Source organism: Microtus oregoni, unplaced genomic scaffold (assembly GCF_018167655.1).
Source record: "Microtus oregoni isolate MIOR12 unplaced genomic scaffold, Mior012 000035F_ref0000213, whole genome shotgun sequence".
NCBI classification, from domain to species: domain Eukaryota; kingdom Metazoa; phylum Chordata; class Mammalia; order Rodentia; family Cricetidae; genus Microtus; species Microtus oregoni.
This window is the reverse complement of record NW_024543094.1, coordinates 24,534,603-24,550,322: the sequence shown is the minus strand read 5'-3', so window position 1 is coordinate 24,550,322 and position 15,720 is coordinate 24,534,603. Positions and strand designations below refer to the sequence as shown.

Below are 15,720 nucleotides of genomic sequence, written 5' to 3'. Positions count from 1 at the left end.
GGCTAGTGAATGAATTTCTTTAGGAAACAAGAAATTTTTTTCTAAGAATCTAACAATGAGCTGACTTTTCCCCTGTACAAAGAAATACAAGAACTATTAGACTTGGGTATCATAGCTGCCATGTGGGGAAAAAAAATAGGAGTCAGGTTCAATGGGAAATTAAGAAAGAGAGGCAGAAGTCCTGGTTCTGCACAACCTTCCAGTATGTAGTCTGTGAGCTGCAGAACTGAGCTGTTTCTTACCTTGGGCTCTATGAGCCTCCACGATATCACCACTGTAAAATTGCTGTTAGCTTACCTGGGTTCTTAGCACTGACAACCACAGAGGCTATTAAATTACACTCCATCTTCAAAAGAAAACACAGGCTACACTTCATATTGGAAAAGTATTTATTATGACAAAAATAAAACTGTGGACTGAAAACAAATAGATGTTATGCTATATTGCACCATGATTGCAAATGAGCCAAAACCTGCCTAAAAGTTAACATTCCAGAGCAAGCCGCACCTTTGTACTTGGGTAAGTTGGCATGCACACAATACATTAGAACATAATTGCAAAAATAAAAAATCATGACCATGACCTAATATATAAAAGATAACATTTCGTGATAGTGAAAAGTATTAAAATTCAAAACCCATGTCTTTTCAACAACCTCACAATCAAACAAGCTTGGAACCACTCGTGGGGAGTGATGGTGTGAAACGCATTTGGCATTTGCTTTTACACTTTCTTGGTTATCACTTAAGTATTAGAGCAATTGCACACACTTAGGTTGCTTGCTGAGGGTTCAGAAGCAGTATGTGACATGGGCGATATCATTTCCTCCTGTATAAACACCAGAGGACCCACAAAGAGATGGGACCCTACCTTGATCTTATTAATTCTATCTTCTATTGGACCAAACTGCTTGGCAAAGATATTGTCAGAACACTTGCACAAAGCCTGAGATGCAACCGATAACAATTTCTATTTAAATCTTATGAAATGAACATATATGTACATTTAAAGAGTTTTGCAGTCTGAGCTAGAAGTATGAGTACAGGGTCTACTTTCTCTTTAATGTTATATAAAGCACCAAGTTATGTGTGGAGACGACAATGTGTAATTACAATCATTACACTCCCATTAGAATAGACAGGACAGCAGGGCTATAACAGCCAGGAATTTGCTTTTCTTATTTTAAACTACATCTGCAGAACAGTCAAAATGGGGAAAGAGAAAACTTTCTCATAATTGGAAAAGCCATAGCCATCATTTTATTTTACAATTTCAGTGGAACAGCAGCTAAGCTTTTTTCAAAACCATGATGAAAACTGTTCGCGACTAGACTGAAAGTTTCCTCCCAGAGAATCAACAGGGCTCCAAGGAGTCCCTGAATTTCCTGAGGGAAATTATACGTGAAAATGACTAGTTTCTCATTACTCCAACTAAAACACGCCCATAAGTCATGAACTCCTGAGATCAAGCGGTGGTCATCTGCTGTCCGAACACACTGATAGCCAGAGTCGATCATCACTGATCAAATGACAGGACTTTCCTGTCCCTAACTGATTCACCATCTGGTGAGCGCTAGCTCACGTGCTCACCCTGCTGCTGGGACACAAAGAACTAAACAACAGCCCCACCTTAGCACTTGCTTCAGCTGGGAACTCTGCACATTCCAAGACATTTGGGGGAAGGGAATTTATGGCACTGCACGATACCCCAGACACTTAAAGCACCTTGTGGACTGAAAAAAATGAGGTAATTTTTAAAATTAAAATTTGATAAGTTGTGCAAGAAAACATTTCATTCTTTTAGACATTTCATTTTCTATACTCAGTCTATATATAGCACATATTGTTATTTCTCCATTTCAGGAGAAAATGCAGAGAATTAGTTTTTAAAAAAAATCAAGATGCGCCTGTGTGATTAGCGTTCCAGATTCTAACCCAGAATGATAACTGCTCTCAGGTTTTCCAGCCATAATACAAGCAATTAGAGTAGTTCTTCTCCCATGCTGCCAGAATTAAACACAAAGAAGGAAAAAAAAAATCACATTCATATTTTCTTACCTAATTTTAGTTGATTTTTACCACACAAAGCTTGCCTAATTTTGAATTTGTTTATTTAGCTTTGGTCACCTAGAATCCTTAAAATATACTTTGCTTTCAAAACATGGCTCCTGGTGTCAGTCTTCACACTCTATTGAGTGACTAAAGATGACATTTGAAAACTGGTGACCTTCAACACAAGCCATTTTCACGCCTCAGTGGACTTGAGCCTGCCACAAGGGAAAGCCCAGGTGTTTGAGATGCCTTAAGGCAAGAAACAGAACAAGGGAGGAAGTGAAACCACTAGTGGGAACTGAACAAGGAACAAAACGACTTAAACGTGGTACCGCAAGCATTTCCCTACTATTTTAGATTTAAAAAAATAGTAATAGCGTGTAAGGCTTTAGAATATGAAAAACATTGAGACTTAGTTTACTTAAAAGCTCCTCAGTTTGGGAAGAACAAAAATAAGTGGCTAGATTAAGATCAGAATCCATTTCTTTAGATAGTCAGTGCAATGTTTGGCTAGATACAAGACAAGAAGCTGTATCTTGAGGTGACCCACTGACAGAAGAGTAAAGGACCTTTAAAACTAAAGTTTGGGTGTGTGGGGATTTTGTTCCAAAACCACAGATAAAAAGTTAACTCATAAACTTCACCAGGTAGAGGAACAATCCCTGTGTTTTTACAGGGTGAAGGATTAAATGAATGCTCTTGGAAACAATTCTGCTTCTAATCTGTTCTGAGATACAGCATCAAAGACTTAAAAAGTTTTATTTTCTTCAAAGATTCCTTCATGGCGGACTTGGTAGATCAAAGACCATTATTTATAGCATTGTCTGTACCCTTCCTTGTTCCACAGGAAAATAACTGTTTTCTTTTTACGCTACAATGAAAGTTAAATTATATTTAATTAAAATACCAATGGCAATCCTGGCACTGAGGATGCAGAGGCAGGAGCTATTACAAAGGGAGTTATTTAAATCTGCTTTTAAAAGAATGAAATGAATATATATTTTCTCTAGTGAATATGGAATAAAAGTATTATCCCTTTAAGAATGTTAACACAAGACCCTAAAGAGCAAACGTTACATATTCAATCCTCAGTTTTCAATAGATTATATATAATATATATTAATATTTCTGGTTTTAAGAAATAAAATCACATTAAGAATAAAAATATTTAGTGCATTCCCCTACAAAAGCGAGTGCTACTTCTAAAGGGATTCTCAATGTGCTTCTGGGTGAAGACGACATGCTCAGGTAAGAAAGTGGCACAATTCATTTGCAAGGGTAGTGGAGTTTTGTTTGTTTGTTTTTGCACTTTTGGCAGTAACATATTGAATAGATTCTAGATAAACTTAATTCCTCCATTTGTGAATTAAAAAATATAAGGTGTAAAGCAGGTATGGGAGGTTTTTGTACAATACAAACTCTGTCAAATAACATGAGGAGACAAAGGAGAACAAGACTCACATCACCCGCTCCATCTCATCAGCTGTTAATGTGACCCCTAAAGAACAGAGTAAAAAACTGAGAACTCATCTCAAAGGAACAAAGGCACCATCACAAATTTACATTTTTCATCAAGTAATATTTTACAACCATTTGATTTACAGTGAACATTCAAGTCAAATGCTTAGCATCACACACGTGCTTGGGTCCAAGTATTCTCTTGGAGTAAAGGACTAGTTTCCTGCTGCTGTAAATGGGACTTCCTAATGGACCCTATCCCAGTCAATGGCACGATGGCTACTTGAACACTGGTTTCATATTTAGATGGCTAACAAACATTGCTTCGAATTCAAACTAATCAGATGCTTTTAAAAAAGGATTTAGAAGTAAAATAAACTGTACGTTTAACAAACAGCAAATCTGCATCTATATTAGTAGCTGTTTGGCAAAATACAATAAACTATTAAAAACACTTTCAATATAATGCTGACATGGTAGTATAAAAATAACCATATTATCTGATAGAAGAAAACTGAACCAGCCAATCTCATTAGATACAAGAAGGCAAATAATTATTTTAAAGGAAGAAATATGGGGGCGGTAAATATACTTCGTCTCAAGACAGGTTTAAGAGAATTTTTTTGTATTCATGGTAGACAACATAGTGAAGTGAAGTTCAGGCAAAGTGTGCTTTAGGTAATTGGTATTTTCTTAGTCCCCCCCAGCAACAAACACCACCCACAATGATTTATATCTGTTTTTTTCTTTCACCTTTGATTATGAGTTATATTTAAAACACACAAGAAAATTAAACTTATCCTCTACTTGACACAGAATCACTAAGAGAAGATTCAAAGTTTAAACAATTTCCCACAGCCCAGAAAACTTTTCCTCTGGCCACTTTCTCAGATCAAGGGTGCAAACACTAAATAAAAATATCAAGTTCAACAAAATTAACTAAACGAAACAAGCGAGTACACCTGAAAAGAGAGAAAAATTTAAGGCAACTTACATACAAAAACCTGAAATCAAAATACCAATTTTGAGCAGGTATTTAAGAACACTGAAGCTGATTTTGATCCAAATAAAAAATACTGCAAATGAGGAATTACCCCCAAGTACACATTACATCCTTTCCACAGAGCTCCACACAGCAAATGACCCTTGTCCTCCTTTTTCATCCGAGACAACGGCCTTGGGAACCATCGATACCGTCCAGTAGGCCTCTTCCTTTCATTTTTGGAACCAATAAAAGCATTTATTTTGCTAAGATTATGACAGCCTGTTCTACCTAGTGGGTTCCAGGCCAAGAACTTCTTAGAAAAAGCCTGTCTCCAAAAAAAAAAAAAAAAAAAGAAGAAGAAGAAGAAGAAGAACTGTCCGAAGCCTCTTTCCCATCATCTTCAGCCAGATTTAAAGAAAAACCATGTTATTTTGCCTTTCAGTAACATACTGCTGGTGATAAAGGTACTCTGAGAGATACTACTACACACCTAATAAATAAAAAGGATTATTCAAACTCTGCCTGCTGCCCAAAGCAGGTACGAGATCTCTGACAGAATAGCTGAAGATTTGTTGACAATAAAACAGGCAGCAAACTGATGAAAAACATATTCCAAGAGTCCATACATAGCTTAATTCCATGTTGGTGTGTTTTACTAAATTCTGACAGTTATAAACACAGCAAAAAATCTTAAGCTATCAAATGAAGCCAATAATATTTACCATTGAAGCTGGCTTTCCAATTCATGCTTCACCGTATGTTTTTAACGAAATATTATTAGCAGAAAAATGAACTTAATTCGTTACATAAATAAATGGACTACTTAATTCCCATGCAAAGAGAAACTTAAAATTAAACTATGATATGCAATGAGGTGAGGGAAGTTTAAAGACTAGTATTCCTGATGTTTGCACGCATACACAGCTTCTAGGTAGATTTTCATCATAAGTAATTCTGTCCGGAAGATGAAAAGGGTTCGCAGAGAACAAATGCTTAGTGCTGGAGGAGTAGTCCATGACGATTCCTACCATGGCTCTGTCAAATCCTAAGTACCTGGGAAGGAGGGAGTGGTGCCCAAGAAGTGAAAGAAACGGTTGTAAAGGACATTAACAATACTTGGGATAACATGAAATATATGACGAACAGTTTTTACAAGGCAGTCACCGAATAGTTAGAACAGGCAGTCAGAAGAGCTCTGTTGCTGCAAACTTAGTTATACATTATGCTCATCCGACTGAAGATTAGTGCATCTGAAACAAAGGTAAGAAAACATCTTTATGTTCCAGGCCAGCGGCACTTGATTCAAGTGTTGCTCAGAGGTTTGTGTTGTTATAAATTAAACATGCTGCTGCCTCAGCAGCCAAAGGTGTTAGGAAAAATGTTCATGTCACGGAATAAATGGAGAAGTCTTTTTCAGGCAAAAAATTATCTCACACCAATCCTGGAGGTCATCCACTCTAGACCTTGGCATAACCTAAACAAAAGACAGAAGTATTTTAGAAATTAGAAACTTTCTGTTGAAAGGTTGAAGCCATACTTACCTAAACGTTCATGTTACAGTCAAAAGTTAAGGATATTGGTGACAACTTTTTACCCCCTTCCCCCAAGGAACAGGGTCTCATGCAGCACAAGTTAACCTCAAATCCTCTATGCAGAAAGTATGAACTTAATCTCCTGATCCTGCTGCCTCTACCCTGCCTACAAAGGCTGCGATCGCAAACATACACCACCCTGTATATGCAGTAATGGGGACAGCAGCCAGGGATTTATGCATGCTGTGTGAGCAGTCTAGCAACTGAGCCAGATCCCTAGTGTCCATCAGAGACAGATTTCAAATAATGCCCTAAGTGAAATTTTAATGGAAAAGTCACTTAAACAAAATGATCTTGACCATTCAAACAAAGTGGCAAACTGCTCTGGTCTTATGCCAAGTTTATCCAGTTTTTCCACCAAGATTGAAAATACCACACCCATTCTCCCCATTTAAAATGAGCTGAACCCACTATAAAAACACCAAAACCTTCTCCTTATTCACCCAATTTCTAAAGTTTCTAAAATTTCTAAAAACCTAGCTATTGCATTGCAAAGAATTAAAAAAAAATATAAAGAATATAAGAAAAACTAAGCAATAAGGTTGATATGAGGACCGTTGGCATAAATAGGTAAAAACACTACTACGACACCCCCACTTCTTCTTAGCACCCTCTACAATCACGCTCACAGGAAAGCAAGAATAGACTATAGTGGCTTTTGTCAAATGTTTCTTCTCTAGAAGGACGCCTCCTGAAAGGACTCTTGATAATACAGGAGATACATTCTTGAAGAAAACTCTCCTTTCAGAAAACGTGTAATTTCTTTAAAGCTTTCTCTTTAATTTGGGTGGCCTCACAGTTTTTGCTTAGTAAGTAAATGATGAAGGCCACAGATGTGCAAAAAACCCAACTTCTAAACATTTAATTCCAAAGCTGCTTATGCCTTTGAAAATACTGCATTTATGTTAAAAAAAAATAATATGAAGAACTTGCTGGTAAATTGTTCACTGGAATTATTTCCAACGTCTAAGCCTGAGAAACAATATAAAAACCATTTTTAAGAAAAGCAATAAAAGGTGTGAGGACAAGGACGTAAAGCTGTCCTAGCACTATGGAAGGACCTTGGGAGTTCCCGGATCCCACCTACCCTTCTCCTGTTAGCGCACAGCATGACTGGATGTGCCACGGGTGGTCCTTGATTGAACTAAGGGTGAGGTATTTGGAGATCTCGGCTGCCGTCATACACCCTTTCATATCCTGCTTATTTGCAAAGATGAGAACTGCAGCTTTCCTTAAATCCTGTAATTGACACAAAATACTGAAATAGCAAACCTGTGCTGTGCACAATCACAAATCAGATTTATATGTCAACTACCATAACCAAATTAAACTCTGAAGTGAGAGCATAAAATAAAGACCTCTATTTTCCAAAAAATTCTTATACTAACATTTAATTTTAAAATAATCACATTTTAATGCTTATCCTAATAAAGTATAATTACTTTTTCTATTTTTGGATAAAAATGGTCAGACTGATAAGAAAATAAACACTCTACATGTGTGATACGCTATGCAGGTGAGAGTGATAAACTTATTAGCCTTTACAGAACTTTAACCTCACTAGTAGTGGTCACTGTGGCTTTGGTGTTTTTTTTTTTTATAATTAAAACAATATGACATAACCTGCCAAACTAGATCAACTGTGACATACACAGGGAAGTAGTGTCACTCTCAAAGTCATGAACTTCAGCTATGTGCACAGTTTTTGGCAGTGCACATTATTAACATAGTTAAATCTCCTGTTTACAGTGCCGGGGCAGGTGAAAGCCACTATGGTGGACTGTGGCGTTCCCTCAAAAACAACTAGAAATAGAACGCCGAATGACCCAGTTATACCATTACTGGGTCACCTCAAGAACTCTTAAGCCAACAGGCCACATAGATACATGCACATCCACGTTTATTGTTGCACGAATCATTAGAAGCCTACAACAGAAGTGCTCTAGACGTCTGTTAGCAAAAGAACAGAGAAATGTGGTATATAAACAATAAAAATCTTCAGCAATGAAGAAAAATGAAATATGACATTTTAAGGAATGTGGATGGAATTAAAGAACATTATGTTAAAAGAAATAAGCCAGACTAAGAAAGACAAGCATTTTTCTCTCATATATGCATCTATTTCTAAATTTAGTTTGTGTGTGTACACAGGAGCATAGTGGTCATCAAAGTAGTAAAGAGCATGGTACGGGGAGACCTCCGGGGAGAAGAAAGGGGGACAAGAACAATAAAGTGATGGAATTAGTGTGGTCTGAAAGCAGACAGGACTATTTGGAGAGCAGTAATGGGACCAGCAAGGGCGCACAAGGGCACAGAACCAACTGATGGACTCATGGGGGCTCACAGAGATCAGGGGGACTGTAGCATCTGGCCTAGGTCCTCTACATATATGTTATGGCTGAGTAGCTTGGAGTTCCCCACAGTGGGAGTGGGGGCTGTCTCTGATCCTTTTGCCTATTTGTGGGGTTCTTTTCTTCCCCCTAGGCTGTCTCATCCACCCTTGACGTGATGGTATGTGTCTAATCTTATTGGAGCATGTTATGCTGTGTTTGGTCGATGTCCCAGGAAGTGGGCTCTTTTTGAAGAGATAAGGGTAGATCTGGGGAGAAGAGGAGGTGAGGAGAAAGACTGAGGGAGGGGAAACTGCAGTCAGTAAATAATATAAGAAAGAAAAAAAGGCTTAACGGCAAAAAAGGCTTAACGGCACATGCCTTTAACGCCATCACTCCTGAGATAGAGGCAGGCAGATTTCTGTGAGTTCAAGGCCAGACTGGTTTACAGAGCTAGTTTCAAGACAGCCAAGGCTGATAGACAACCTTGAAAAAAAAAAAAAGAAAAGAAAAGGGGGAGACAAGGGCTGGTGAAGGCAGGCAGAGACACACTGTATGAAAATACCATTAAATACCATGTGTATGTCAATTTACAAAATCAACTTTAACACACAAACATGAAAAAAAGTGCAAGTTACCAAAGATAACACGGAATTTAGTATTTTACACATATGCACAGGAATAACAATTACTACATTTAGATTCGAGACACATCTGAGACAGAAAGCAAACCATACTGGAAGATCCCACAATGCACTTCACACCTTATGCTAAATAGCATGTGCAAGAATATGTTTCATTGTCACTTTTTTATAGCTCAAATATTTATAATCAAACTACCTCAAATCATTCATTAAAGTTATTATAAACTTCTGGCTGAAAGACATTTAAGTTTTGCCCCCCCACACTCCTAATCTCAGCATATCAATTTTTTAAGAGCAGGAATCAATAGTTTTAATGCTGAAAAACAAACAGCTTTTAATAATCGTATCAAACAAATTATCAGGATTGAAAATATGTGATTTTTGACACAGCTTAATATAGAAAGTTCTGCTTATGATAAAATGGCCAACACTGTTTCACATTAATCTTTACATAAAACAAAACCAGGACACATATAACTTATTCCATGTTTTAGAGGTTTGCTTTCAAAATTTACCTCATGAGCCAACATTCTGTATAACTCTTCTTTTGTAATAGCCAGCCGTTCCCTGTCAATGCTATCGACCACAAGAATGATGAACTAGAAGGCAATTTTAAGATAAAGGAAGAAAATTAGTGGCTTGTTGAGTCTTTTGCAAAGTCACTGCAGTGACATTAGCTCTCACTGGGCATCATCACTGCTCCACAGCACCAGGGCTTTTCCACCAGAAAGAGCTTGACACAGAAGCATAGCAGGTAGGAAAGTCAGATGGTAGCACGAACGCAACACCTAACCTCCTAAAGCTCCTGACTGTGGGTAATAAGAAGTAATGTTTACAGCAAAACAAGAATTTAATACTCTCTCATTAAACTTCAAAGCCTTCATTCTACAATTCATTACACCAATAAGGATCAAATGACCCCTTTACAGGGGTCCCATGTCAGATATCCTGCATATAAGATATTTATATTACAATTAACAACAGTAGCAAAATTGCAGCTTTGAAATAGGAATGAAATAATTTGGTTGGGGTTCACCATAACATAAGAACTGTATTGAAGGGCTGCAGCATTAGGAGGGTTGAACTTTAGACAATAATTGATTACTTATGTATATATAAAGTCTTTTGCCTATTAATTAAAAGAGTTAATTTCAGAGAAAAAGTGTTTTTCAAAAATAATGAATAAGGTATTTTTTTACAGAAGGAATTTCAGCAATAAAAGCTCAAGAAGAAAGCATGCTGAACTGTGCCAAGTTGCATGTGCTGACGTTACTATGCTAAAAGGCAGGTGGTATTAGAAAAGACAAGGAAAACTGGAGAATCTCTGCATATGTGCCTTTGTGTTGGGGTAGGGTAGGAGATAGGAGTGTGTGTGTGTGTGTGTCTAAAGTAAGTCTTAAACATTAAGAATACAAGCAAATGAAAAACTAAATAAAAACAACTTTGTTAAGTACATACAAGAAAATAGTGAAATGGAGCTACTAAACCAAACAGTGTATAAAAGAAAGGGCTAAAAACTCAGGGGTAAATAATGTCATCCCTCATATAGAATAGGAGTAATATAAATGAAGTTACAATAGAGGCTGGAATCAACTTACAGGATAACCAACTACAGTGTAAGTTCAATGCATACTACAAGAAAGGGGAGCATGGCAAAGAATGGGCAGAATATCGGGAAGTAACTGGATTAATGGGAGGAAGCTATCAGGAATTAATGCCCGGAGCTCCTTACATTACAAAGGAGATGCTCACTTTGGGAGGCCATATCAAAGTAAAGGCTTTCCTCAGAGCACGATTACGAGGGAGGACAAAGTGACGAGTGAAGCAGCTCTTCATAAAATCTCCTCCTGGAATCCAAGGCTGAAGTGTAATGGACCGTGCAGGTGTGTTGCAATAAATTCTTTGTGGTAACTGAGATATACTTGTAGAAATAGTTTACAAAGAGAGCATGTAATACTAATAGCATGAGTAATAAGACACCTCTAAACCGAGGGTAAGCCTAGATTGTCAGCAATTTCAAAAACTACCCCTCTGAGGTGCTGTAAGCGCACTTGGTCCAGCCTGAACCATCTCATCCTATTTGTGTGTAAGAACTGCCTTTCTTCACCGCTGGGGTCAACTGCAAGTGTACTTCTGCCACCTGAGCATATTAAAACACTGTTATTCTCCCAGTAGTATGTTACTGTTCAAAAGCATATTCCGCTGCCTTATAACCATATTTGCTCACCAACCACTTCTGTGCTGCTCAACCCCAGTGAAGAAGAGAACCCAGTGCATTTAATGTCTGCAGACTCACAACATGCCACTCTGGTTCATGCACTACACTGGAATACCACACAGAAAACAAAGTGGTTTGTTCTATTTTATTTTAAAAGGCAACGTGTGCATCAAAAATTCTTTGTGTTATACTCTTTCAGCTCCATTTTATAAAATGTCACTTTAGAAAACACGATTTCTTAGCTGTCCCTCCTTACAAAGAAAGCTTACATGTGTAACTGAACAACATTATTCTAAATGATAAAACTAAACATGGCATTATGAGAAAGAAAGTCACCCCTAGACAAACAACCAAGCACAAATGAAGACAATACAGTATAGTCCCTAAGCTAATGCTGAAGGAATGAGTGATAATAAGAAAACAACAGAAACTGCTCCACTCTGAAGCTCTGCACACAAACTCTCTACAGAATTTTCCCATGCACTGCCCTCTCGGGACCCGTCAGTGGCCAACACATTCATCTCTATAGATGCTCACCACGCTCCTTAGTCTATCCTGTCCAGGTCTACATGATTTCTAATACAATTATGTGTGCAACAGAACACTGGGAACCCAGCCTCTTGTGCAATGTAAGTTTGCAAGTGTTAATATATTCAGTGGCTTCTCTGGACTAACTCCTCTACTTACTTTTAACATAAGCAATTTCTTCCCATACTCAAAATACTCAATAAATATACAACAAAAAATTCTATGTCCTTTGCCTTTTTCTATGCCAGAGGAAGAAAGTATAAAAGCCTTTAAAATGATAGTGATGGCCTGCAAGCCTATCTTTCACACTAATTACATCTGAAAATCTGGGTTGTTATTTGAACCTCATCAGGTGCTCATGTGGCAAGACTCATTATTCAGCCAGTGTCACATTTGTCCAGTCCATGGAGCACTGACAGTGCCACTGTAAGGATGGTCTGGGCCAGCCAGAGTAAGCCCTCAGCTGAGAAGGATCTTGGCCAGGCATGGTGCTGCACACCTACGATGCCAGTCCTTAGGAGGCAGAGAATCAAGAGGATCCATGTAAGCGACCTCCAGGCCAGCCTGAGCTGCACAGCAAGTTCTGCCAGCCAGGCACATTTTGCATGTATATAACCTATTGGCTTTAGTAAAGTAGGTTTATATTTCAATGTTTTCACTGACTATTCTGCCCCTCGTAGGGAAAAAACAATGCAAGTACCCTCTTGAATCTTATCCTCAAATCTCCTCAGAACAAGTCTCAGCAGTAAGACACCACTGTGAACAGAACAAACTCCTTAGGACTCCTACTTGCCTTTCCCTCCATGAGGAAATCTCAATTCCTTATTAAAGGCAACTGCTAATATGCTTCTTTACAGCCTAGCCATCTCCTATGCTGACTCTTACAAAATTTTTTTAAATTAAAATTCCAAGGTAATTTTGGCATACCTCTGTGTTTGAATAATAGGTGTTCCAGGACGAGCGCAGAGACTCTTGACCCCCAATGTCCCACATGAGAAAATGAGTGTTCTTCACAACTATCTCTTCGACATTGCTTCCTATGGTTGGAGAAGTATGAACTACTTCATTCATTAAGCTGTTGAAAGATAACATTGAAAACTCTGTAAATCTTGAGAACCCCAAGCACATTTCATCTCTTTGTTAAGAGAAGTCAACCTTCCCTACTTATAACAATCATAATAATCGCTAACACAAGAAAGAGAAGCTTGGAGAGTTCCTGCACAAATAAAGACATAAACACAGCACAACCCCTAAATACTATTGTCTCCTTTTTAATGAGATGAACTGCAGGCCTGACACAAAGAGATGGGAACACATTGGTGTGGGTTTGAATGTCTATGGGCAAAATACCAAAATGACCAGTTATTGAATCAGAACCAATGTTCCATACTGAAAGAGCAATTTCTGGATAACTGTGACAACAATACTTGCAAAGTAGCAATAACTCAGTAATATCCTATGCATCATTTTTGCTGAATGTCTATGTAAGCACAGTGAGAGTTAATACAGCCATAAAAACAAGTTTAGGCTCACCAACCTATAATCTTAAGGTCACGGACAAATAGAAATCGTACTTAAAATGAACTATATTTAGGATATTGATTATCATATCACTTGCATTCTTATTGACTGCTTAAACACTTCATTTAAAATGTATAAACTGGCTGATAACATTCCATGATAACATGTATTTGAAGACACTTATAATTTTCTCTTAAGTTTACATGTTATGTGTTTAACAATGTGCACAACATTGTTATCAAAGAAAAGCTTCAGAAATAATTGAGATTTATATTAAAGGCTAAATGATATTAAAATACATTTTGGCTAATGAATAAAAATATACTAAAGGAAAGTAACAATTCAACTCTGAAATAATAACAAAAGAAGCCACCTGTTAGCAAATGTGTTAGTTAGACATTTGGAAAGTGAGCACCTCTGGCAACTGAAGGCTAACAATACTGCTTTCTTTCCACCCTCTTCTTTTGCAAGCAGGGCCAGGAATTTTAGCTCAGTGTCTCATAGGGAACTGCTCTGCTGAGCTATAACCCAGCCCTAAACCAGGGGGATTTAAATGCAAGATGAGGGAGGGAGGGATGAGATTCACATAACAGTGCCAAGTACAGTGTGACTGTTTGTTAAAATGTTCCAGGTATGTAAATCATGACAAACCCTCGCCAGGGGATTCAGGAGGTGTTCATTACTGACAATGAGCTTAATGTACTTCTGAGAATTTCAAGCCTGTCTCTGAAAGCTCCTAGAGTAGCATTTTGACCGCCATCATTTCAGACGAGTCTGGTTCTGTTAAACAATCCCAAAGCTCTTAGGGGAGAGCAGCTTCCCAGAGACAGCACTCTATTGATGCACGGCTCCTGAGGGAGCATTACACAAGAGTCATCTCATCACCTCACCCCAGGATAGGCTGCACTTCATTTTGGTTTAATATTAAAGCCCATTCTTCCTTGGGAAGTCACAGAGAGAATACTTGCTGAAGGCTTTAGTAAGTCTAGGACATTTTATTTTACTTTTTTATTTGGTAAAATAAAAAAAGTTACATGTCTGACTATTGCATTATTAAAACTGGGAAGAAAGGCATCTCATTACTCAGCAAAGGTTTTCAGGAACTGTTAAGTAGGCACCAATACTTACAACTGATAAAGAATGGTGGTCTTCCCTGCATTATCCAGTCCCACAATGATTACTTTGTGCTCTACAAGAAAAGAAAAGAAAACAAGCCATGAACATTTACACTACTGCTCGCACGCTACAGCACAAGCTTCCCACAGTGGTGATTTTAACCCAGAGGTGCTTAGTTCACCTGTTAAGCACCCACTACTGGAAAACCATGGGAGGAAACTTTCCGCAGTAAGGACCTGCCGTGAGGGACACAATCCACTCCGCGTTTTCTATGGCGTTCTCCTGTTAACATGTTTAGACTGGTTAGGTAGAAACAGAGACTTTTAGTCACTCCTGAGTGGAGGCTGGGTCCTCAGATAAACACCTGACATCATGACGTAAACTGTGAGTGTAAAGCGCTGGCTCTCCATGCCTGCTCAAGGTCTGCTCTGCAAATCAGCGCTAAGTGATTTAACGTGAGGAAATTTCCCACTCACATGTACTAACATTTCCGCCTTTCATTTAAAAATGACATTTGCTGCTGAAAACTGCAATGCTCTTTCCATTAGCAGATTTTTATTTTTACATTAATTGGCAGAAATAAAGGCAATTACTTAGCCTTCAATGGTTTTTATTGAAACATGTTTTATGTAATCATTCTAAGTAGGTATATCTGCTGACGCTGCCCAACAAAAGCCTTTCCCCTCTGATGACAGGCACTAAATAACCATTTTGTTATAGGCAGTTATTAGGCTTAATTATTCTGTTAAATGGTACATATTTTGAAATCTGCTTTGAATATGTGATTTTAAAAAAACCCAAATTTATTCAGAGTACGTTCAAAATTGCCCTCTCTTGGTGCACAAGGGGATTCAATAAGCCCCCACTCCTAGTGAGAAGCCACTGATAGCTGAAGACTCCTGGGGAAATGGAGATTCAGTTTCCTTAAGGGTGTGGATCCAGGTAGTCAACGTGCCATGACTAAGATTGTGTGAGCACAACAGAAAGGGCTTGGTAGGTGTGTGTGGGGGGGGGGGGGGGGCAGAAAGACAGAAAGACAAAGAGGGAAGTAGCAAGGGGGAAGGGAAGAAGGAGGTGAGGGGGAAATGAGAAGGCAGAAGGTGGGGGAAGAAGAAAAAGAGGACACAATGCTGGGAGGGAGTTGCGGGGATCTGAGAGGAATGAAGGGGAGGAGTTGGGGGAGGATTAGGATGTGACTATGACCAAAATACATTGCATGTATACATGTATGAAATTTTCAAAGCACAAAACAAACATTAAAAATTCCCGTCTCCAGC

The 15,720-nt window shown here is 38.3% G+C and overlaps 1 protein-coding gene across 1 annotated transcript in view; it reads right to left on the bottom strand.

Annotated features, from left to right (window-relative positions):
- Positions 1–375: 375 nt before the first annotated feature.
- The window catches only part of Arl5b (ADP ribosylation factor like GTPase 5B), a 29,123-nt gene continuing 13,778 nt past the window's right edge, over positions 376–15,720 (bottom strand). Inside the window, exons 2-6 of the mRNA XM_041630712.1 lie at positions 14,456–14,516; positions 12,734–12,881; positions 9,576–9,659; positions 7,174–7,325; positions 376–5,968 (exon numbers count right to left, since the gene is read on the bottom strand). Of these exons, the coding sequence (XP_041486646.1) occupies positions 5,920–5,968; positions 7,174–7,325; positions 9,576–9,659; positions 12,734–12,881; positions 14,456–14,516 (494 nt within the window). The 3' untranslated portion in view covers positions 376–5,919. The remainder of the gene's footprint in view (positions 5,969–7,173; positions 7,326–9,575; positions 9,660–12,733; positions 12,882–14,455; positions 14,517–15,720) is intronic.